This window comes from Poeciliopsis prolifica, unplaced genomic scaffold, assembly GCF_027474105.1.
Source record: "Poeciliopsis prolifica strain line A6 unplaced genomic scaffold, Auburn_PproV2 SCAFFOLD004, whole genome shotgun sequence".
In the NCBI taxonomy this organism is placed as follows: domain Eukaryota; kingdom Metazoa; phylum Chordata; class Actinopteri; order Cyprinodontiformes; family Poeciliidae; genus Poeciliopsis; species Poeciliopsis prolifica.
The window spans coordinates 15751448-15777026 of record NW_026562379.1 but is presented as its reverse complement, the minus strand read 5'-3'; the positions used below and the strand labels follow the sequence as shown (position 1 = coordinate 15777026).

Here is a 25579-nt window from a genome sequence, read left to right as displayed (position 1 = left end):
TGCTATGGTCACGTGTTAAACTCAAGGCCCGGGGGCCAAATCCGGTCTGCCGAAGCTTTTTATGTGGCCCGTCAGTCAGTCCATCCAGTTTTTTACAAGTGCCCTAGCTCTGTCAATCAACCCTGTGTATGTGATGCTAAAATTGCTAATGGCAGAGAAAGAAATTTCCATTCTAGAAAAAACGTTTCTCTGCCGTCATCAGTGGCTATGCTAACTAGCCTTAGAATTCATGCCAGGCTCTGACTTGGGGAACCAGCTGCAGCTTAGCAGACAGAAAACAGAAAGGTGTGAGCAGCACATACACAGGCATAATTGACAGAGAGAAAATCTGTGAATTTGATTTCAAAAAGTCTCATATAAATTGTGAAGTCATGGAGGCATTGATGAATGCTAACAGAAGTTCAGTATTAGCATCTTGGACCCAAAAACGACTCCAGTCAACAGTTATTTGGTAAAAAGGCGATTCGTTTAATACTTAAAAATTAAAGTGAAATGCTGATTTTTTTTTTTTGTTTCAGGACAAAAATGACAATAATTCATAAAAGTAACAAAAAAGAAATATTTCCAAATTTGTTTCTCTCCACAACGAAACTCAGGAAACTTTAACAAAACCTGCAGCTGTGTGTTTGTGTCCTGCATTCATAGGGTAGAAAATCCAGAAATGTGACTCCAGTAAGAGCAGAAAGTAGCAGAAACGCTCCTAAAAGAAACATTTTCGAAAAAAAAGTAATCGAGTCAATGTTACCAACCAACTCTCAGGGTCAGCTAAAGTGGTTCTGTTTGTCTTTGGACCTGTTTGTTCCTGGAAACATTGGAGATCCTGATTCAAAAAGAAAAGGAGTTTGACACCTTGGTGGTTCCTTAACGATGTCCACACGTGTGCACCGAGGGGGGAAGGAGGAAGTTATTTTCTCGTTAGATTGTAAAACTTGTTAATGCACAGCTCCCTCCTCCTCCTCCTGCTCTCTCTCTCTCTCTCTCCTCTGCAGGAGCCGCGCTGCGGGGCTGGGACATTCCTGCTTTGACGAGCTGCCTGGTCGCTGCCATGATTTGCTGAGCAACTCGACACTGACTGCCTTCAAAGATGCGTGTGTGGAAGAGGCAGCAGGCAGCAGTAGAGACGGGGAGCTTCAGAAGTTGCACTTAACGGGACGGGAACCAGCGGTTTGGGCCCGAAAAGACTCGCGTCCGGAACCAGACCGGGAGAAGCTGGCGCACCTTGGCCGCCGGAGCCAATCGCTGCTTTTCGGGTCTTAAAGGAGAAGAAAAGTTTCCATGTTCCTCCCGTCAGCGCGCACTTTGAGCCCGTTTCTAATGGAGGGCCCCGCACGGATTTGGGATCAGAATAATGCTCTTTGCCGCTGCTGAGGGACCCGACGCGTCGCCGCTTTCGCCCTCCTGGAAGAGAGGTAAGGCAGGCGGGGAGGGTCGCTGTGCGCACCGGGGCCGGAGCGGCTTGTGTGGGAACAACAAAAGGAAGGTGACGCTGAAAGGAGCGGTGGTTGCGGTGTTTGGTTAACTCTGGTGAACGGGGGCGCCCCTGCACTGCTCCGAGTTAACACACAGTTTGTGTATGAAGCCACGGTGCAGCGGTGTGAATGCATGCATTATGCGCTGGGCTGGCCTGACTTTCTGCCTTGCGTTTGCACTGCTTGAAACAAGTCCTTCATCTTAAAAGGAAATATTGGTGAAAGTTCTGGTCAGGAAGGACGCGACCGGAGCGCGTTAAGAAAAGTCTGACAGATGATTTAAAACAGAAAAGCAAGTATGTTTATCTCCAATATGCTTTTATTTTGCTTTTGATGCAAACATTAGAGATAAACAAACACTTGTTTGAAGCTTAGCTGCTTAATTAGCTGAATATGAACAGTTTTTGCAGTTATTTTGCTTTTCTATAATAAAAAGATAACATGATATTTGATTAATTAGTCAGGCCATCTGCTCAGGTAGTCAGACCAGTTGCAGCTTTAGTTTTAAAACATTCCACAAACTGATGGGTGTTCTATTATTTTGTGTAACGGAAAATAAGCTCCTGTTCGAATTGTTGTGTTTAATTAACATAATTTGAACCGTTTCTGCTTTTCTGGAGCTTGTTAAAGAGTTATGATGATTAATTAGTCAGGCTATCTGCTCAGGTAGTCAGCCCAGATGCAGCTTTAGGTTTAAAAGATTCCCAAGACCTCCATTAGTTTTCACGCTTTGTGTTTTTTTACCAAGGGAAATGTTTCCAAACATACGATTTAGTTTTCTCTTACACAAAGGAAATGTTTCAGCCAGCAGACTGGCAGTGCGCAGCATCAGGCGGCGAAGGTTGGTGTATTTTTCATGCTCCATATAAACAGAGAAGACGCCCACAGAGTCTCCGGCATCCAGTTAAATGTACTTGGACTTATAATAGAAAACTTGATAAACTTTTAAAAAGCTATAAATCAGTTTTATACCTTGAAATTGGTGTTTGGTACTTTAAACAAATTCAAAAAGCTGAAATTTAGATGCAACTCATTGCTGCTCTCTCTGGGATGACTTGAATAAAAACCAAAGCTTAAATAAATATGCAATAAGTGGCACTATTGAGTCCTGCTGAAATGTGTCGTTTAAAAAACGTTACCTTTACATTTCATCACAACAGCCAACATAAACCACCAACCAGAACGTCAGCGTTTGGTGGGCTTTTCCCCTACTTTCCTCCAGAGATGGAAAACTTTTGATCATTGCAGATAAGTGCTTTGATGGTGTCACAAAAGGTGCAAAACATGAAGAACGCTGCGTTAAATGAAGATGTCTTAATTTAACAGGAATGTTTACTATTGCAAAGCATAGAAAGTTACTAGATTGGTGTTAAAATCCTGTTTTTTAGTCCAGAAAAAGGTTTAATCGTTTGGTTTTAGAGGTTATTTGCCAATGTATTTGAGATTTAACTGGGAGATTCCTAAAACAAACCTTACAGTGATTTTAAACGAGTTTCCAATCGATTCCTGAGCCTCTTGCTCACATTTGTTGTAATTTCCGTGGATTTTTGTCCCATGTTGCTGGATCCTGGGGGACGTTTTCAGAGAGACGGACACTCTGAGACGTTTTCAGGCCTGGAGTCTGTCTCGTTCTCTCCCGCATGCAGTCAGTCGGACACACATGGCCGCCCTCAGATAAAATCCCTCCCCAAGTTCAAACAGTTGCACATGCATTGTTGCGTCGAGTGGGGGACAAGAAGACGCTTCCGATGGCTTTCAGATCCCTGCGCTGCTTTTGACCAAGGCAGAGAGCATCGCTCGTTGGGTCCAGCATCACCTTTTGGTGGAAAGTGCTTTTGTTTTTGCAGTAATTTGCTTATTTTTTTTTAGTTTCTCTCCCTCAGTTTACCTCACTTTAACTTAATTGACTTGATAATTTTGCTAAATTGCTGAGCATTTCTCACTTGCAGCTGATTTTTTCCTCTATTTATGGTCCTAGAAATTTGCTACTATGAAAGCCTCTCAACAAATTGTGAGTACAGATATGTTTTAAACTTTAACATGTCTGCAAATTGCATGTTGTCATAAAAAACAGGATACATATATAAAAAAATCTGAATTATTTCAACAATGGCTGCCTTATAAACCAGCTAGTTGAGTATTTTTGTCTAAATGTTTCCTCCTCACTACCTCCAAGTTTTTGTGACGCTGATTGAATGAGATGTCAGAGTATTTTAAAAATGTTTTAACTGTTTTTAAAGCGTTTTTTTCTCTCTTTTTTTAGGGAGGAATTAATAAACCATTAGTGGCCCTGGCTCTTATCAGACAGACCCGCACAAAGCACAACCGCGCCATTAAGAGGGCCTGAATAATCTTTGAGCTATTAGGGCGCTCCTTAATGATAAACACATGTTTCTGTAGGAAAACTATGTTAAGTGGGCAATTTGAATGTAAGCATGTGTAATGATACCAGCCTCTGCTCTCATAATGGCTCTCTTGATTTTTTTTTCTAATGTTAGTGAAGCCACATGCACACCAGCAACGACAAATTATGGCTGAGGTTTCATTTAAAGTTAAAAAAAGCAAAACAAAAACAGGAAGTGAGGTCGTTTGTGAGTTATAACCTTTACATGAGGTAACTGTTTGTGCCTTTCTTAGTTAATGTCAAAAAAGAGGATAAAAATGACAATAAAAGTGTATTTTTGGGTGTTATAAATGTTGCTTTTTTGATAATAACCTTAACTACCTCTTCGTTTTAATAAAGCTTGATGGATTAGCGGTTGAAGAGCAGGCGTGTCAAATGAGAGCGAAAATTTCAGCAATAATTTGGGGAAAAATCAATTTTTTCCAAACAGAGTAATGAAGATTTTTATATACTGAAGTCCAGCTCTAACAAGTCTATATGTTGCATTTGTTTACATGGTTTTAAAGCCAATAAAGCAGTACTAGTGTCCCTTTTTTATGTCTTCAGACATTAAATGAAGATTTAATAAAGTTTTAAAGGCTCTCCATTCAGTGTAGAATCATAGAGATCAAGTCTGGCTGATGTTTCTGTAGTTTTTGAACGAGAGATGATCAAATCCAGTCCAGACTCTTAAAAAGCTGTAAACTAACCCTAAGATTGAATCAGATGCTAACTGTAAGCTAACTGTGTTTTTACAGTGCTTACAAACCATCTGAATTCTTCCTGTCATTGTTTTGGTCCTTTTTTTGAACTCTCTGGACAAACAATTTAACTTTTTAAAAGGGACTCCAGTATTTATGTAACCCAGCTAGGCTAATGAGACGTCTTAATTAGCCGACTCTGTCAAATACACAACAAGGCAACTCGTGAATTTCTTGCCTTCTTATTAAGAGATACATAGAAATCCAGTAAATCTCTCAGTACTAGCATCACTGTCTGTTAGATTCGGATCATCAAACACAGTCCAAACTTTGCAGAAACTGTAAAATAGTTAATTTGTCTCGACAAGAATCTTCAACACAGATGCTAACTGTTAGCTGTTAACAACTAGCCAGTCAGGCTTTTCTCACGTTGCTTGGATTTTGGATCTTTTTTTATTTTATCTTATTAATTTTTGTGTCTTTTTTTTCTCTGTGTAACAAGATGCGGTGAAATGTGGTCCAGGCTCGTTGATAAATAAAGTTGATTCCACCAATAAGCTTGAAAGCTGATGCTAACAGTAAGCAGCTAACGATTAGCTGGTGGCTTTATTCTCACAAATGATTTAAGATGGAAATCAGTGAGTCTGATTAATAATTTCTCTTAATTTTTAAAGCCTGAACAGTCGTCCCAATGCGAACAGATTTGAATTTTCCAAATTGTTTTGCTTCTTTGTTTTATTATGGTGTCAAATTCAACCACAGCTTTAATGACCTGCACTTTTTCTTCATAGAAATGGACCAATCAGGACCGATTTCAGGTTTTCATCAGATTAGTTGTTTTTTTTTTGTGTGTGTATGTTAAAGAAAATATCTAATGAAAGAGAAAAAAATTATGCTCCAGTTGTTGGAGGTTGTGGTTTTGAATTTAATGGAAAACTAACGGAGGTAAAATGCAAAATCAACTTTTTTGAGATTCAGTCCGTGTTATAATATGATTCCCTCCTCAAAAACAAACCTAATGTTGCTTTGATTCCTTCATGTATCTTTGAGTTTGTCTTCAAACTGCGTATTGATCGGCTGTAAACAGCATAATGAGGAGCATTGTTGTGAAGTGTCATTAAGAGCAGGAGCTTCTTAAAGAGACAGAGGTCCAAATTCAGGGCGTCAGATGTGAAATTAATTCTTTTAAAGTGATGTTTGACATATACAGCTTTTTTTAAATAACTGAATGAAACTTATAATTACATGAATGCTGTAAAATAACAAAATGCGCTCAGAAAAAACTTAATATTTAAGATTTCAGGTGGTTGTCATTCATCAAAACATGTCTCCTTAACCCTTTTTACAAGTAGTCCTGTTTATTTACTGAAGTGTTTGGAGTTCATAGTTGGGATCCATTTAACTAGTAAGAAAGGGAAACTTCATGTCGGACAGGGAGTGAGCTCCGCTACAACACAGAGGAATTTAGAAGCTTGTTTTATGGCTGGTGTTTGACCTTCCAGGCAGTCATTCCCAAACTTAAAAACCTGGCTTGGTTTGAACTTCTGACACCTCTCATTGCTCTGCGATTGAGTCATGCTGCGGTAGCTTCTAGCAGTGCTGGAGGGAAACCGTGTACTTTACTGAAAGTACACATAAACAGGTGACAGTGTACTCCAGTAAAAGTACCACATGGATATTTCACTTGAGCAAAAGTAATAAGTATTGAAAGTATGCTGAAAATGTAACAAATGTTGTAATTTTTGTCCCCAATCGATCCGAGTCGACCAAATGATCAGGTGTGAAAACACCCGAAATGTAAAATTAAGAAGTCACAAGTACCCACAAGTACCCAAATACATGAAAAATGTTCTTAAGTACAGTAACGGAGTACCTAGACTTTGCTTCATCCCAAACGATTAATCATATTAATCGTTAACCCACATCACCCACCCCATGAACAAATCATCTTTTTTGATGCTTTTTCTAATTAGCTGCCACATCAAAGTAGGGATGAAACAATCAGTCAAGTTGTGATTAATCAATTATTTAAATAACCACAGACTAACTCATTATTCAATTAATTGTTGACTGGGGTATATGGACTCAAAAAAGGCCATTTGATGAGAAAATAAATTAATTCAGAGCAGTAATAAAGACAAAACTGTTAAAAAATATGTATACATTTTGCATCCAAGATAAAACCACTTCTGTCTAAATATATTAGTCAAAATTCGTGTGGTTTAGTTTTAGGTGCACCAGGTTCACATTTACCAAGCAATAAATGTTTATTTTATTATTTAAAAAGGAATTGAATTGTTTATTTCCATCTTTTAGTGCATTTCTGTTAGAAAATGTTTATTAGGTTAAATGAGAAATCCGTAAAATGTGCAAATTTCATCCGATTAATCGTTAGAATAATCGATTAATCAAATAGAAAATAATTGTTGGCTGCAGCCCTAAGTGGTTTCTAATGCTGACTTTCGTTCTGTTAACTACTTGTGAATGACACATGAACCTGAGGGTCGTTTTAGACATGTTGGGCGCGTTGGGCAGCGGGCCAGGGAGCCGCTTGGCGCTGATTGACAACACCCAGCAGCCTGGAGACGGGGGTCACTGGGAAAGATGCGCTGGTGGCTTTACTCTCCACCAGCTTTCAAACTGTGAGCGCTGGAGTGAGGGTGAAAGCAGTAGCTGAATGTTTATGTGTGTCTGTCATTAGTAGAGCTTCTTATCAGCTCAGAACTCGCAGTGTAATTATTTTAACCGGACGACACATTTCTCTCCTTCAAAACTCCTCAACATTTCCAGCCTCGCGCCCATCGGACTGACAGACGATCCAAACAGCTTCGTGTCGAGTCGGGTTTTCTAACGACCCGCGCGCTTCCTCTGAACCGACCCTTCCTGAAGCGTCAGAGGCGTCCGCTGACCGCTTGTTCCCAACAAGTGACTGGATCTGGTTTCTGAAAGTCCAGAGCAGAAAAGGACCTGAAACCGGGTAACGGCTTTCGAGAGATTGGAGAAATGAAATGAGAAACATCGGGCCATAATTGTTAAGACAAACAAACAGTTTTTGGTGCAGCAGAAACAGATGTTGGGAGGCAGCCACTGAAAGGCAGCGCAGGCAAACGATGGGTTGGTTTGTGTTAATGTAATGGAAATACAGGCTCCTGCTAAATGTGTGTGTGTGTGTGTGTGTGTGTGTGTGTGTGTGTGTGTGTGTGTGTGTGTGTGTGTGTGTGTGTGTGTGTGTGTGTGTGTGTGTGTGTGCGTGTGTGTGTGTGTCCCAGCATGATAAGGGAATGTGGATCAGTACCACACACGGCTGCCATGAGGAAGAATAAACCATCCAGGCAGCTTTAGATAATGAAAAGCACCAGGAACGGTTTAGCTGCTTCTTCTTCTTCTTTTTTGCTCTAAGAAAATGTTACAACCATTGCAAAATAAAATTATGTCCTATTTTATGTTTCCAGACAGAACAAAACTTATCTGCTTCTATAAACATTTAAATTTAATCCAGATTTTCTACTGACAGTATTTATTAAACAAAGAGGGAAAATGTGTTCTGAAAATTAAGTACACCTCCACTGCTTCCACGGAGTTCACCATTTAAACTCCGGACCCAATCAGCTGCATTTACTAATTGATCGTCATGACTTTGATTTTCTGTAAAAGCAACAGGTTTCACTTTGTTTTGCTGGTGTGGGAACAAAGTTTGGCAAACTGCAAAGACAGCATCGATCTGGAAGGGGTTATCAGCACTTTTAAAAACTATTTCAAGTCATCAGTTGTCAAGCACAGTGGTGGAAGGGTGATGATATGGGCTTAAATAGCAATCCAAACCTGAATCTGATGTTATGGGTTGGAAAAATTAGCTCACCACTGACTTTACGCTGCATCATCACCGTCACATGACCAGACAAATAACTTCCTCCACCAGAAACAAATAAAATGGAAATAAATATCGATCAATAATATTGATTCAATTTGATTTATTGGTAAGATTTAAAAAAAATGACAAGCATCCACCAATCCTGAAGTTAGTGTTGATATATGGGTCCCTAAAATCTGCATCCATTTGTGTTTGAGGTTAGATTACTGGAGGGCTGAAACGATTAATCGATAACTGAAATAATCAACTAATTTAGTGATCGATTAATCGTTAACTTTCTGCATTTAAGTGTTTTTTTTTTAACTTTGTGTAAATTACATTAGGTCTGAAATGATTAATTGTGATTGATCAATTATTGAAATCAACTATTTGAGGAATCGATTAATCGCTAACTGGAGTACAAACATTTAAAAAAAAGGTTATTGGACTTTTCTGCTCATATTCAGAGCAGCATTTAAGCCAAAACTTTACAAAACGCAAATACATTTTGCTTTCAAGATAAAAACAACTTTGTCTTTAAATATGTTTCACACAAAACTCAACAAGTGGCAAAGTTTTCGCTTCACTCGGTTAAAATTCACCAATGGAAAGTTATATTATTGCATTTTAGGCAATAAAATGTTTATTTCTTACTTAAAAAAGAAAAGTATTTGCTAATTTGTCTTTTTTCGTGTATTTCTAATATTGTGTAAAAATGAAAAATTCGCTGCCTGTTTTTTGTCCTATTAATTGATTAATCACCAGAATAATCAATTGCTAAAATAAGTAGTGTAACATCAGATTACATACATTTGAAACCCTGTTTGAAATGGGAATTTAATTTCGTTTATTTGCCTCTTTTCATGTATTTCTAATATTGTATAAAAAGGTTAAGAGTTAAATGTGCAGAATTTGCCAATTCAGCCCCGAATTTTATTCAATTAGTCGTCAGAATAATTGATTTACTGAACTAATCATTAGTTGTTTCTCTCGGTTCCATGCATTTAAGACCAGGTTTTCCTTGATACACCCTGGTGCATAGAACATTTAGTACCAAAAGTTTCTTTCCCGCCTTTTGATGTTGGTCAGATCTAAACCCGAACATTGCGGTTCTGGCAGAATCGAACTGAAATCGTCCAACAGACGACTGATGGCCGCCATTGTTCTGTCGTTTTCTTAACTTCTCCCCTCCAGGAAGGAGAAACTCTGGCGCTGAACTTGTGAACCAGAGGAGATGTGAAGCAATTTCTCTTTCTTCTGCATTCTTTGGCTTTTCCTGTTTGCAGTATTCATTTCTGTTTCCCTTCCTGTAAGTGACCCCGTTCAGTCGGTCCGTCACCTCAGCGCCGAGGCCCACAGGAGCCCGCCCGCCCGCCCGCCTCCTCCTTCTGGAAACCCGCGAGCGACCGCAGCTTTCTACTCCCAAAACGCCGAACCAATGAGTCCCATCTGAGTGGGCCGGGTTTTCGGCAGGGACAGGAATGCCTGCGCCGCACAGATCAGCGAGACTATATTAAGGGCCAACGCCGGGACTGGCTCTCCCCTTTTAGCTGACAAACAGGCTTCTTGTTTGAAGGGCTGTTTTTCTCCCAGATCAGAGCGAGAGGCGGCGTGGAGACCGCCGCTGCCTGCCTCTGCTTCTGTGGTTGCGGGTGCCATTTTGGGCCTTCCCTCCACCAACATTTGGCCCTTCAGGGAGCAGCAGAAAAACCTATTTATAAAAGATATTTAAAGTGAGCAGAATAATCTAATTCAGACTGGTTCCGCACTGCGAAAACACAAGATCTTACCACGTGTTTTTGGTCCAGTTTCTCGTGCAGATGTTTTAGGACACTTGAAACAAGAAAAAATAAACTTACAAGCCCCATTTCAGCAAGATACAAGAGCTTGTTTTAAATAAATAATGACCCGTTTTGCTCCCTTGAAGAGGTTAGGACAGTAACCAGACCCTTGTCTTTTCCAGCAGCCATTGTACAGCGCATATAAAACCAGCTGATAAAACATGCTGGAACTCAGTTTGGGTTGCTAGGTGACAGGTGACTGGGGTTGCTAGGTAACGGTGTGTGGTTACTAGGCGACCTGTGGTTCCTGCTGATTTGTTGCGTTCGGTTTTTGAAACGGCTCATTTCCCAGACACCAAAAAATATAAATTTATTGCCAAAAGAACCGATGAGTGTTTCTCTTTGAAACACCTGGAAAGTTTTCAGAAGCAGCAGAGACCCAAACATGTGCAAAATGTGAATTTTGCATGATTTGTGACCTTCAGTACAACAAACTGAAATAATGAAGTTAGTTTTTTTCTTTCGTTTAGTGCACTTAGACCTTCACACCAGATTCCAGACCAAAAATATTTGGAAAGGTTTTGTTTTTTGCAGTGATTGGAGCAGACGCTCCTGGGGACAAAGCTGATGGATATCTGTAAGAGATTTGCTGTTTTTGCTTCGTCGCTTTCTCGTTTTCTCGTGGTCGTTTCATCCGCAGAAAACTCCTCTCGCATCAGAAACGGCTTTCCACGGAGTTCCGTCTTTATTTAAAGGGCCAGATGTGAGGATTTATCGCCCCCTGAGTTTGTTTTGCGATCGCCGCACGCACAACAAGCGAGACGTGCTACAAACGGAGACGGATAAACATTTAGACAGCCTAAATAAAGTGTTCACACTTTCTGTTTTGGATCAAGTATTTATCTTGAGGTCCTCAGGCTTGTAAAACAGCTGGTTTGTTTGCGAAAGATTTGTGGATTCGGCGAAGAAGACTAATTATATTTTAACTTTTTTTTTCTTCGTTTTTTTTTTTCTGCGTGTTTGTTTTGGTTGAGCCGTCTGCTTGTGGGGGTTCAAGTTTTCGCAGTCACATAAATCCTCCCCTTCATGGATCTACAGCCGTTGCTTTAGCTTTATCATACTTTCAGAGTCCATTCATCACACAGACGACTGAAAAGTTCTTTCTTTCTCACGCCTGTCGGGCAACAAACAAAACGGCAAACGCAACACCAAGCAGTTTTAGACCCTGTCTGGATGTCTATTGTTTTGCTGCACAGGTTTCAAAAAGGAAATAAAGGTTTGAAGATGTGCAAATTCCATTATAAATGGAAAAAAAATTACATTTCATGCATTTTTAACACAATTGGTTCAGAGTAATAAACTAATTTGATATTTAAAATTTCTCCCAAATACCTGTTATCTTGTCATCTGAATCTATCACATAGCTTTAGAGCTATTTTGGTATTTTTAAGTCATTTATTTATTTATTTTTTACAGTGTTATTACTCAAAAAATATAATGCGTTCATCAGAGGCTGTACATTTTGCTGTGGAAGATTAATTTAATCTTTTATGCTCTATTCAGTTCTAAATTGTTCCTTTCTTGCTTCATTTTTTCTTTCAGGCAACTCGTATATCGTCAAATCTGTATGTTAGCATCTAGCTAGGCTACCGCTAGCTAGATGCTAACATACCCTTCCTAGCTAGCCAGCGAGTTTATGGGGGTGGTTTTTGCATCTGTTGTGGTTTAAGTGCAAATTTATCATTTATCATTGGATTTCTTCTATTGCCAAGCTTTATGATGCTAGGTACATGTTTTGCTGAAAAGCTTAGCACAGAAAACTGTTAGCAATGCTACTGCTAGCAGTGGTCTAAGTTCAGCTTTCGGTGCAACGTAAACTCAGAAATCGGAGCTTTATTAGATTTTAAACACGATGATCAAGCTCCCAATTTTAAGAAATGTATTTCAACAGTCGTTTCTCTGCAGGGAAAAGGAGAAACCAAAAGAGAACAGCGCTGCAGCTCACATATTTCTGTTGCGATGGAGGTCTTAAATTTCATCCATGATGGTCTTAGAAAGGCTTAAATTTGAGTTGGTGTTTTTTGTTAAGCTCTGAATTTCAGAATATTTGATTGACTAAGCCCCTCCAAAACCTTCAACATTATCTTAACAAGAATTTTTTATTTTATTTTGTTTCTAGTGGAAATATTTTCATAAGACAAAACTAACTGATGAGTATCTTTTCTTACGATATAGGAGCTTGATTCAAGAAAAATAATCCTTGAATGTGCCAGTTCCAAAATAAGACCGTAGAAGAAACAATATGCTGTGGAAGTTTCATCAACAATAAAGAATGATTTACTTAAAACAAGCTCTTATATTTTGCCTGTAAGTTAATTCTGTCTAATTTTGTCTAATATAAGGATCTAAAACAAAAAATCCCTGTTTTTATTTGATCAGATCATGTGGTCTAAACTTAGACCATTAATTGCTTGCTCAATTAAAACAAACTCGGTAATTTCCTGTAGCATTATTTATCTTTTTTTCTCCCTTTCTTCCAGTAATTGGATGATAAAATCGTCAATTTGGTGTTTTGGTCTCAACTAGCTCCTTTTTTTTGACTGACAGTTTTGTTTACAGAGACTTTATAATCCATTTTATTTGTTGTTTTGTGTATTTATTTTGTTCATTTAAAATGTCTTCCAGTTCCAGTGTTAAATGTTCATTAGAAATGAAAGCTTATTAATCTTTGACATCATTACGCCATTATTGCTTTCACTTGAACATGGTGTTAAAACAATATTATCGTTTCTTGTGATAACTTCTGGGACAATTTATCGCCCAGTAAATGTTGTTTTCCTGTTTTTCTGGTTCAGACGTTGCGGCTGCACCAGAGCCGGCCCAGATCACCACACTCCCTCCACCGTGTTCGGCTCCTTGTCTGAATTGTCAGTTTAACTAACGCCAGATGTAATGCCACGCACAGTTTCCAGAATGTCCTACCTTTGGCCTGGTGCGTTCACAGAGCATGTTCTCATCTCCTCAGATGATCCAGATGTTTGCGGTGATGTAAATGTGGCCTTTGTGTTCTTTTCGGTCTTCGCTGAACTGTTTTTGCAGAACAAATCTTCCATGGATGCCATTTTCTCCCCGCCTGTCGGTGCTGAACCGTGGACACTGACTGTAGCGTTTTAGTGGCTTTGGTTGAACAGCCAGTTCTTAGGAAGCTGTTCCACTATTTCATATTTTGTGAATAATGGCTCTCACTGGGGTTTGAACCGGCTTTGTAAGGCTCTCTAATAGATCAGTGTCATCTGGTCTTAAATGATGCATTGCTTCTTGTTACTCTCTGCCTACTTCATGCGGTCATTCAAGTCCATTTTACATGGTTTCTTGATTCTGTAAGTCTGGCAATCACTAGCATTAAAAAAAATATATGATTAGCCACAATTGCGATGATGTAACAAGGGTGGAAACACCAGTCCAGGCTTTCGGATGGGGTACAAAAAATAAGACCAAATTACATTTTTAATAAATTTAGTATATTAATTTTAGAAAATGATAGATTTTTTTTTGTTTGATATTGGTATTTTTTATTTTAAACATTTGGAAAATCTTTTAATTGTTTTTCTGAAATCGTTCTTTTTGTTTTTGCATTTTTATTTATTTATTCTTTTAATTAAATTCAAACCTCCGTGTGAATTTATTGACGACCCCAAAGCGACCTTTGGATCCATTTTGAAATCCGTTTTCTTAAAACAGAAAATAGATTTTCTATTTTTAAATTGTTGCGCAACTGGAGTTGACATGTTTGTCACAAAATCAGACGAATATGAAGAAAGTTTCGGTCCGTTTGGATGTGCAGTCAGAACGAAGGGTGGCCTGATTTTGAGTATACAGACTCAAAAAAAGACAAGTTACTTAAAGAAATATATTCAGAGCAGCAATTAAGCCAAAACTGTACAAAAATAATTAGATTTTAAGTTTTTTTAAGATAAAAAAAACCCCTTCTTTCAGTGAAATTCAGTTGATTTTTGTGGGAATGAACAAAACAATTGATCAGATTAATTGTGATTAATCAATTTTTAAAATTGTCACCTAATTCAGTAGCAGATTAATTGGGGAATGCAAACTCAACAAGGGCAATTTACAGAAAGCGCATCATTTTCAGAGAAGAAATTGAGTTAAAACCGAATAAAAAATGAATACATTTTGTATTTAAGATAAAAAAAAACAACCTGTTTTTCTCAAAACTCCTTCAGTGACATTTTTAGCTTCACTTGGTCCACATTATGTAAGAAGAAATGCCTGCTAAGCACCTTTTCTATTCAGTTACTAATCGTTTAATCCCAAAAACACAATTAGACATCACAGCTAAGTCTTCATAGCACGGCTTTAGTTTCAGTCAGTTTTAGTTTTAATATAATTAGTTGTAGATTTTCCCCATCTAATTACTGCCTTCATTTATTTCAGTTTCAGGTTTGTCATTGCGTTGGTTCGGTGGAGTAACGTTGGTTGGAACAGGCCCAGAAGGGCCGCGTTGAGCATTCCTGCCATCCTCAGCATCACCTAATGGCTGAAAGGCCTGTGAAACCAGCTGGAAGCGCCCAGAGGGCCCAGACAAAAGCCCAGGGTTGTTAGTTACATGCGCTTTGCAAAAGGTCTTGAAGGTGGCCTTGTTTGGCGGCGATACGCGGAGATCTGTTTCCAGTGTCCGAGGGCGCTATTGAGTTCCCTCCCCGCGGTTAATCCCCGCTGTTCAGGACCTTGGGAAACAACCGGGCCGCCTCGCAGATTCCCAGGAAAAACAAGACGTTCCAGAACAATCGCCAATTAAGACGGGGTTTCACATACTGTACCATTCAGCGGCTCCGGCTCCCTTTCTCTGCGCCTCAGGCTGGAATTAGCGCGGTCTCCCAGGTCCCGGCCCTGGCACTCGGGGAGAGTCGGGCTTTTGGGTGAACAGAGGCGTTGTTGGGAGGAGGCGGGGGTGTGTGTGTCCTTGGTAAACAGGGCTTTGTGGGATGTGACTGTCTGATCCCCGAGGGCTTCGCCTTTCATTCCTCCGCCAGTCTGATCCCATTCCACGGCAGCGGACGCAGGGACTGTGGCGTCGGAGCGCTCTGGGGCCGTGTTGGCCTCTTTGTCACCTCCAGGACGTCTGATACCGAACACTTGCTTCGATTGTCTGTAATGGCACCGGGTCTAAAGCGGGGACGCTACTTATCGATCAATGAATAAATCTGAAGTTGATTGATCTTAAAAACCTGAGGTTTTTTCTATTTCAAGAGGGTTAATTCCTTCCTTCCCTTCTTAGTCTGTAAATCTTATCACAATAAAAGCATTTTAGATGAGTCAATATCGATACTTATTGTTTTTTTTTTTAATATCTGCAATACTGCCAGACAGGAAGCCTTTCCCGTCTTGTCCAGTTTTCACTCCGCACTGTTATCATTTACTTTCAAGCAGTTACGAGGCAGCGTGGCGAAACCTTAAACTGCTGCTGCGCCAGCTACTCGGTAGGTTGTTGCTAGGTAACCAAGGCGCAAGTGCATTGCTAGGTAACAGAAGAGTGAGTGAGTTGAATCCAGCAACCTGGCTTTGCTAGCTGTGTGGTTGAGTGGCTAAAGCCTTTCCTCTGCCTACATCTCCCAGAATGCTGTGCCGTTCTGGATTGTGGTCCAGTAAATATTCTATTGGACCGTTTATCTATCAACATGATCACACGTCTGTAGCGATATATATATTTTTATTGATTATATGAGGGCAGATGGGAGACGTCAACTAGCTCTCTCATTCTTCGGTTACCTAGCAATGGCCTTTTGAGTGGCTGGCGCTGCAGCAGTTTCATGTTTCTCTCCATTGTGTCTCATAACAAACAAACAACAGCATGGATTGAAAAATGTGGATAAAACAGGAAAGGTCACAACGTCCTGCTGGCAGAATATCAGAGATTTAAAACGAAAAACTGATCAATAATTGTTGATATTGACTGAAATGATTATACCTTTAAAGTGAACATAAACAACGTTATTTGTGTTGTGTTGTGGTTCCTGCCTCTTACAGTTTGATAAAATAACTCTGCTTTCTCGTCCCGACTCCCTTCACCTCCTTCCTTTATATAAAGTCTTTAATCAGACGGAGTTGGGCTCAACCAGAACCAGGAGATCCGACTCCACTCATTAGTTTCCTCCCAGATGGATTCAAAAAGCCCAGAATCAGCCCCTCCTGGATGTCGCAGTGATTTTCTGTCTTTTTCAGACTAAAATTACTGATTTTGTGAAACCTTTTTCAAAAAGTTGCACATTTTTTCTCAAGCTTTATTTTCAGCATAACGTTGTTTTTATTAGAAAGTTGAAGTTGCTTCTTAAAAAAGCAGAATTGTAAATAAAACACAATGGAATACGCTTCATGGGAAAACCGGACATTTCAAACAGTCAATGAAGTTTCCATCCGTTTGCCCTCTTTTTGCCCATCTGCCCCATCCCCTCCCATCTGCCCCATCCCCTCCCATCTGCCCCATCCCCTCCCATCTGCCCCGTCCCCTCCCATCTGCCCCATCCCCGCCCATCTGCCCCATCCCCTCCCATCTGCCCCATCCCCTCCCATCTGCCCCGTCCCCTCCCATCTGCCCCATCCCCGCCCATCTGCCCCGTTCCCTCCCGTTCCTCCGTGCTGAACTACCTGCCGACTCTTTCTGCTCCTCTCTGTGGATCAGAGGAATGTGTTCGCTGCGGATCGCCGGTCGGTGAGACGCGGGGCGAGTGCAGACCGGTCCGGGGCTTTCACCGCCTGAATCCGGGGTCCAATTGGACCATCGTTCCAGAAGAGACTCGCTCCGTCTCTTCCACCCCGCTGATCTGCTGCTGTTTTCACACGAATCCTTGGTTTGATTTGGACCCGATCGGTGTCGGTTATCAAATCCAGGAGCTTCTGTTTGCTCTCTGCGCTGCGTTGTGAAGCGAACGGGCCGGGCCCCTGCACCAAGTCGTGACCTGTTCTTCCTCTGCCCTCCAGCTCTTTGATGCTTTTGTCCCTGTTTACCCGGTACTACAGGGATGTGGGCCCTGCCCCACCTGACGGGGGTAAATGGGGCTTTAAGTCGTTCCTACAGGCTGCAGGGTTAAAAAAACAACAAGGTGCAGGTGCTGGCCGGATGATACCTCTGATCCGTTTCCCTCCCCTGAGGGGATCCAGGCTTTGTGTTTATTTTCTCCTGTGTCATCACCAGGGATCCTGCTGGGTTTCTGTATTTTACTATAATTTCCTGGATGCAGGTTGGATTTTAATGTCTGAAATACTTATGTAGATTTATGGGCTAAACAATACAATTTTTTTTCACAAAATCGTTCTAAACGATGATGAGATTTTAATCTGCTCCTTTCAGAATGAGATGGTTTAGGGTCTCCTGTCACTTTAAATCTAAATAAGCTGCTCCTGCCACAACCCACTCCAACTCGACGCTTACACTCTCCTGTAAAGTTGCCTGCAAGCAGATGAGCCGTTATACAGCCATACAGCTTTGAAAAGCATTAATAGAGGCTTCTGCGCAACCAACAAGAATCCAGCAAATCGTTTTAGTTAAGTCAGCAACAAAACGGAGCCACTAAACGGCACATGAACCAACTGGCCAAACATGCTGGAGCGCAGGTTGCTAGGTAACGGGCGGTACTCTGCTGTGGTCGCTAGGTAACGGTGCAGTGGCTGCGTTCAGAATGTTTTTGAAACGACTCATTTTCCAGACACCAAAAAATATCAACTTACTGGGTTTTTTTAAGTGCTTGGACAAACGTAAGTACAAAACCGTGTAAAAATGTAAAATTTTCATAATATTTTTGCGGCTCATTTTAGCAGGAAGGTAATTTACCTCAACAGAAGCTGATTTGTTCACTGTGATGAATATTTAGCTCAGTAAGTTCTTGATCTGCATAATTTAAATAAAGATGGTCTCACATTTTCTATGTTGGTTTTTTTAAATTGGGATTTTTTTTTTGTTTTAACAGTAAAAGCAGTCTAATAATGAATTGAAACTGTCCAGTTTTATCTGAACTCCAAAGTGAAGTGCTGGGAACGTTTGAAAAGTAACTGTGAGTTTATTGTGAAAAGTTTACCAACCGTTTAGATGAATACGTGCATCGAACCAAAGCGTTGTGATTGTTTTCAAACCTTTAAATCAGATGTCAGTTAAAAATTCACCAAACATCCACTTCAGTAAAAGCGCAAAAAACAGACTAAACTGCAATAAATGTCAGCTAATGATGTAATTACCATGTTTTGCTAAAATAATTAGTAGAAAAACATGGATTATGTTTTTTTTTAGGTCTATCTTCAAATAATTTACAACCAAAGATGAGTAGGAGGGTAAAATTATAACAAATATAATTTTCTTACAACAACCTGAGTTTTTAAAAAATAAAACAGAAGCTTTTTAATAAATAGAACCATGTCTGTTACTAAAAATGTGACTTTGCTGCATCCAAATCAACTTTAATCTAATTTATTAAACTTGGGTAAATACAGTAAACCTTTTAACCGAAAGTGACACAACTAGATGCATTTACAGGAAATGGACAAAATCCTGTTTAAATTTTTGGATTTACCACTTCTACCAAAAATTATTACTTCATTTGCTTTATTTTACTTTTTTTTAATCTACTTGACGATTTTGGCCCATGTGCCATAAAGTTAGGACATCAATGCACATCATCTGTTTTCTGTCTCATGGAGGTTGATCCTAACGGCAGCCATTTTGTTTATATTTGTCTTGCATCTTGGTAAAGTCTGGAAAAAACTGCACTGAAAACCTGGTTTTTCCACCAAATATTGATTTCTGACTCTTCCTGAGTTGAAACATCAATATCGTTGTTTCTAAATGAATATGAACTTGTTTTCTTTGCATTATTTGAGGTCTGAAATCACTGCTTCTTCTTTTTTCTTTTGTCATTTTCTGCAAATACTACATTGTCTGCTTGGTATTTCAGAGACACGTTGTCAGTAGTTCATAGAATGAAAGAACAACGTTCCTTTTTTTCAAATATATACCTATAAAAGTAAAAGTCTCTTAATGTTCTGCAGAGCTGTACTTTATTTTTGCTGGTCTATGCTTTGCGCTGTGCTGTCCTACCAAAATGGCGCGAGTCTCTTCCTGTCCAGACATGTGAGAACAATGTTGGTTGTTGAAAATTACATTTCAAAATAAGAGCATCAACGTAAATGACACTGAGATTCAGAGATGTTAATAAGTAGACGTGGCTGAAAGTCGATGCCTTGCATTAAGAAAAAAAAAATCAGTTTTAATTGGCAAACATTTTGGTACACTGAACCTTATTTCTACTTTTTACAGCAGTCCCCACACAGCTCAGTTATTTCTGTAAGATTCCTACTGCTGGAACGAACTGCTTGGTGTGGAAACACCCACTATGACTCCACCGACCCTACTTGGCCACGCCCCTTAGTGTCATTGACTCCGCCCACTTTGGAGTTTTAAAACTTTGTCTGCGGCGGCGTTTTTGCCAGCTACACTTTAACACATTAGCAGCTTTTGGCTGGTCGTTTGGGTTCCTTTATCTAAAAGCTACTCCGAGTCTTCAGAGGAAGTTTGAGTTTCTTTCCCTGCGGCTGCTGAGGGTTGGGGTCAAGGGGTCGTCCTCCGAACCTCAGGGTGTCTGTCTCCACTGAGCAGGAGGCTTCATGGTGGCGGATGTCACAGGAAAAAGCCAAACCGATAAGAACCAGGAACGATGCCCCTTTGTTTGCTCGTTTCGGCAGATCGACGGGCCCGATAAGGCAGCTGTGTGTGTTTACACAAGGGCATCCATTTGGAAGTTCACGGCCCAACGGATGTACGATCCGAGATGAGAGTAGAAATAAGAGAGACGGATACAGAATCATCTCCGGTGTCTTTACTGCACCTTGTGCTAAAGTGCCCAGGCTTGGCGGCGCATTGTTCCAGCAGTGTTGTTATCATTGTAATTATATATCATTATTCCGGCAGAGGCAGGAGTTTCCAGCGCTGACATGGGGGCAGCGTGCAGGGCTTGTTGCGACCTGTGCGATGGAGAAACGCCAGCCTCTGTCTGATGTGGGTTGATGTGCCTGACTGAGCATGCTCACATTTAAACCTGAGCTGGAAATGCAAAGGATATACATCCTGAGGTGCGACTCTGAGCCCTAGCATCAAATTTCCAGATACTTAGTCAATAATGATAGGTTTCAGTAAACGAGAGGAGGTTGCGTTTCCATTTTGATCAGCTCTTTTGTCTCTTCAGTGTCTTTTTCAGTGAAGTGTTTGGAGATGCAACTTCTGGAATTTTGTACCTTATTTCCCAACTGTTGGACTTTTGGTAAAGCTTTTGCTTCCCGACACTAATTTTGAGAGATTACCTTTAAGAGCTGCGATAAAACATTCAAAGCAGCGGCGGTTTTCTAGCTTTGCTGGAGTAAGCCGTCTTTCTTTGTTGTTGTTGTTCAATGAGGGAGATGTCACACCATGTTCAAGAAAGAGCAGTCACTGTAAAACTCTGTTTCACTGTTTAAAAACAGAGAAATCACATTTTAATACAATTATTAGCTTCCTGTGGTTAGCACAATTAGCACAGGTAGCACCAGAGCTTTTGCTTCCTGATAGTAATTTTCAGATTTCTCTTTAAGACCCATAATTTCACAGGATATCCTGACATTGAAACTAGCAGAAGTTTTCTGGTTTCCATGTCATTATTTTTTTATTGAAAGAAAGTTTAATGTCACAGCATGCGTTCGAATAAACAGTCACTGTAAAACGATGCTTAACTCTTTAAAAACCAAGACAAAATGACCATGGAGTTACCATTTTAACACAATCTTTAGCTTCAAAGGATTAGCACAGTTAGCATCTTTAGCTTCTAGAGGTTAATACTGCTAATATAACTAAGCTAATTTTGTAGCTCTTTTCCCATGTATGGTTTGTGTAAGGCTCTTGCCTCCAGATTCTAGTTTTGACACATTCAGATTTCTATATGAGTCATTTTCACGAGTATAAACCACCATTCAAACTAGTAGTAGTTTATTAGCCTTCCTAGAGTAGGTGGTCTTTTTTTATTATTGAAAGAAAGGATGACGTTACACTATGTGTAAGAAATGGTCTCTCTAAAACTCTGTTTCACTCTTAAAAAACAAAGATAAATTATCTAGAAGTTGACATTTTAACGCCATCGTTAGCTTATTGGGGTTAAAACAGCACAGATGGCGTCACAAAGCAAATGTTTTGTAAAGATCTTTCCTCCTGATGCTAATCTTAACAGATTCTCTTTTAGAGCCACAACATAAGTGGACACAACATTAGCATTTTTGTTGAAAATATGACAACACAGCATGTTTTAGTATAAACAGTTGCTATTGAACAAGTTTTATAGAGAAACTACATTTTTATGCCATTTTTAGCACAGACTTATTCGGGGGGGGGTATTTTATTTTGTTTTAAGCAGTTATGAATCACAGTGACAAAACTTTAAACTGCTGCTGCGCAACTTACTCAAGTTGTTGCTAGGTAGCCAGAGAGTGAGTGAGTCAGTTCATTCCAGCGAACTTTAGTTCACTTTGAGAGGTCAATAAAGTCTTTCCTCTGCCTTCATCCCCCAGAATGCTGTGTGGTGAATGTTGAATATATTGAACAGATGTGTTGATATTGTGATACATTATATTGGCCAGATTTCGCTCACCAGTCCTTCACTCTGTGTGTTAAATTGGGAAGAAAAGGCCGGTTTGTGATTGAAACGGTAAGAAGCGAGAGTGACCCGGGGCCACCAGACACCCGCTGGTTTGTCCTCTCCCTCTGCTCTTCCTTGACCCCTGACCCCGGAGTGAGAAGGGGGTGTGAGCCAGGAGCTGGAAGAGTTTATTATTTCCTTCCTCCTCTCTCCTCCTCCTGCTACTCCTCTTCTCCGTCAGGTTTCCGATGAAGAGACGGAGTCGAGTGACATCAATAAGGCCGGAGTTTTGACATTTAAACTGATGAGCATTAGAATTAAACGGCTCAATGTTTTGATTCAGCCGTTTATAGCAGGAGAAGTTGGCAAATTTTGCAGGATTTTCAAAAAACACAAAATCTTTCCAAGTAGTTTTGGTCTTGTTTATAGTGCAAACATCGAAATAAGACAAAACTAACTTAAAATCCACTTTCAGTAAGATATATGAGCTTGTTTTAAGTTAATTCTTTAATATTGATGAAAGGTTCTAGGTACATTAGCAGATAATTTCACTAAAATAAAGAAATTTCCCACATTTTCAAGTGAGAAACTTCTTCTGTGTACCAAGATATCCACACTAGAAAGTAGTGATTTGTGTTTTTGCAGTGTACTTTATCTCCCAAGTTGTGTTAGATTAGTTCACTGCAAAAACTCAAAATCTCACCAAGTAGTTTTGGTTTAGTGCAAATATCTTATTGCACAAAAAAACTAACTTACAAGTAACTTTCCAGTAAGAAATAGGAGATTAATTTAAGTAATTATTTCCTTAATTATTATTTTTTTAAATAGTAGTTACATCAGCATACTATTTCATAAAAAAATTAATTTATTCCATGTCATAAGTGAAATATATAAATATTAAGGAATTTGTTTTGTCTTATTTAAAGTGCATTAAGACATTTGCACCAAAAACACTTGGTAATATTTTGTGTTTTTGCGTCTGTTCACTATATTTGCTTTAACTTCCTGCATGTCGGTCGAGTTTCTCCATCAGAACTGAAAATGAGCTCCTGCTCTCCGACAGGCGGCTCAGCAAACCGACCCGACTGATTGTCAGGTGTTTGAAACAACTTGTTAGCCTGAAGAATGAGGGTTCGAAACCTGTTCACCTCCTGCCATCCCACCCAGGCGCCGGGCCTTTTCCCTTTGACCCCCGCGGCCCCGAGCGTCGACGGCTGCGAGCCGCCGGAGCGCCGGCGTGAATGTCACAGCTGGGCGGCCATTGTCTGTGCAGCCTGAGGCTCCGGGCCTGGTTACCAAGAGGAGCGGGATCAAAGCCGAGGAGGAGGAGGAGAAAGAGGAGGAGATCACTGAGGGTTTGATTGAAAAGGATGGAGGAATGCTCCTCATTCGTCCTCTGGCTGGAAACATACGGGGGGAATATTAGTATTTATGTCCTCACTTATTGTATCGTTTTAACATTTATTTTTACTCGTTGGCCTTCAACCCAACTCAGACGTGACTTAATATAAACTGTTTATTTTTTTTAACTGTGTAATTTTGTTTCTGCTGTGGCTGGCGTTAAACCGGTTTATCGCCGAACATTTACTGTATTCTTGGTGTATTTACATTTACTGTATTCTTATTCAGAAAACCAAACTGACAGGGCTGGACGGTAAATCAGGCTCATAAACGCTTTAGGTTTTTAGAGTTTGACACGTGTTACAGAATATTCAATAATTTCACTGAACTGCGACCCAGAACTGCACAGCATTCTGGGTGATGTAGGCAGAGAAAACCTCTAGAAAAGCCTTTGGTTACCTAGCAACTCAGCCATTCTCCGGTTGCCTGGCAACAACCAGTTGAGTGCCGACGCAGCAGCAGTTTCAGGTTTTCCCCTCATAACTGATTAGACGTAAAAAAACAACGGCGTGGAGTGAAAACTGTGGATTAAACCGAAAGGTTCGGCAGGATATCGGATGAAAAAACTGATCAATAATTATAACATATCGACTGATATGAAACATTTGGATCACAAATATCATTTTTACTTTTACTTTTCCACCAGAGCATCTATATATATCACTCAATTCAACAATGTGATTAAATGCAGTTTCAGCTTAACGTAGTAAATCACGTTTTTTATCTAGTGGCGTTCCGATCAAAATGCTACCAACGTTAAAACTGGAACGTTTTACAAGATCAATGTTTGTGTAATAAAATCAGTTTTCAAGCCATCAAGTTGCGCCTTTTTCTGCTTTTAAAAATGTATTTTTTGTGTCTGGTTTTCTGTGTTTCAGGTTTTCTAAACGGGCGAAGCCGCGCGCTCCAGGCAACACGGCCGCTGGCTGGGGTCAAAGGCCACCATGGACAGTGGCCTAAGGGTCCTCCTGTCCACTGCGCTGTGGCTCAGCCAGATTATCAGCTGCTCAAGTAAGTTTGAACTATTCTTAAATAAATCAAAACTGAAAATTCCCACTGTTTTTGTTCTTTAAATGCATCCTTGACAACCCGGCTCTCTAACTTACTTTCCTTTTTTTTATGGAAACTTTATAAAACCATCTGAATTATTTTAAAAATCCCCATTTTTTAAGTTTCATCTTCTCTAATAAATAGATTATTTACGACATCTCTAGACCCTTTAATATCTAAAACAAAATAAAAAACAGTTTTTGACAAGAAAAACCGACAATATCCAAATATTTGTGATTATCAGGTTTTTATATTTTGTTGTTGACTTGACCGATCAAAATCACGTCAAGGGCCATAAAAGGCCCATGTGCCACACTTTGGACACCCCTGATCTGTAGCTTAAAATGCAAAAAATAAGTAAATAAGAAATAGGAACCAGAACAGGCAGAAAACAATCAGATTATTGTCTTGGATTATTTGGAAAGTCTGTGGGCAGCATTTTGAGAAAAGAGATTAATTAATTTGAAATGAGGCTATAAAGTCACAAAATATGGAAGAAATATAAAAATATTTTCCATATTTTTATTGAACCACTCAAGCCTTTTTTAATGCAACATTAGAAATGCATAAAAATATAAACAAGGTATTTATTCCTTTTATTGAATGAGAAACTGAACATTTTATTGCTTAAAATGGAATAACAGTATTTCTTTAGGAACGTTTTGATCATCTGCAGTTAAGAAAAATATTTCCAATGTGTGAAAAGCTGAGTGCTTTCTGCTTGGCTTAATGCAGCATGGAACAGATCTGTTTGATTTTTATATTAACCGATTAATAATTGGATATGCTTAATTATTTTTACAGAATCTCAACCAGGTGAAGTTGTGCAACTTGAGGACAAAGATGTTTTTAATCTTAAATAGAAAATGTTATATTTTTAGGACAGTTTTGGTTTAGTCACTGCTCTGAATATGTTGTTCTTTCAACAAATTGACTCTTTTTTAGTCTTTATATTGCAATGAAAAATTAATCGATTACTAAATTAGTTGATTATTGTGATTCATCAATTAATAGTTGATGAATCACATCATTTATTTTAATGTTTTAGATCTAGTTTCCAGTCCAAATATCTTAAGACACTTGAAATAAGACAAAATTAACGTAGAAGTAGCTTTTCGACAGGAAGCAGGAGCTTGTTTTAAGTCAACAATTCCTTTAAATTTATGAACAAGTTTTGAAATAGTGACCACATTTAATGTTCCACTGCTAACATTTGGAGGAATAATTTAAAACCTAAATGAATCGCCTCCAAATTGCACCAATTCTTTGTATTAGGAAGGA

At 39.5% G+C, this 25579-nt stretch overlaps 1 protein-coding gene across 1 annotated transcript in view; it reads left to right on the top strand.

Moving 5' to 3' along the window:
* Positions 1-25579, top strand: part of cdon (cell adhesion associated, oncogene regulated) — an 88362-nt gene that overhangs the window by 38431 nt on the left and 24352 nt on the right. The window contains exons 4-5 of the mRNA XM_055028570.1: positions 990-1409; positions 24127-24259. Of these exons, the coding sequence (XP_054884545.1) occupies positions 24193-24259 (67 nt within the window). The 5' untranslated portion in view covers positions 990-1409; positions 24127-24192. The remainder of the gene's footprint in view (positions 1-989; positions 1410-24126; positions 24260-25579) is intronic.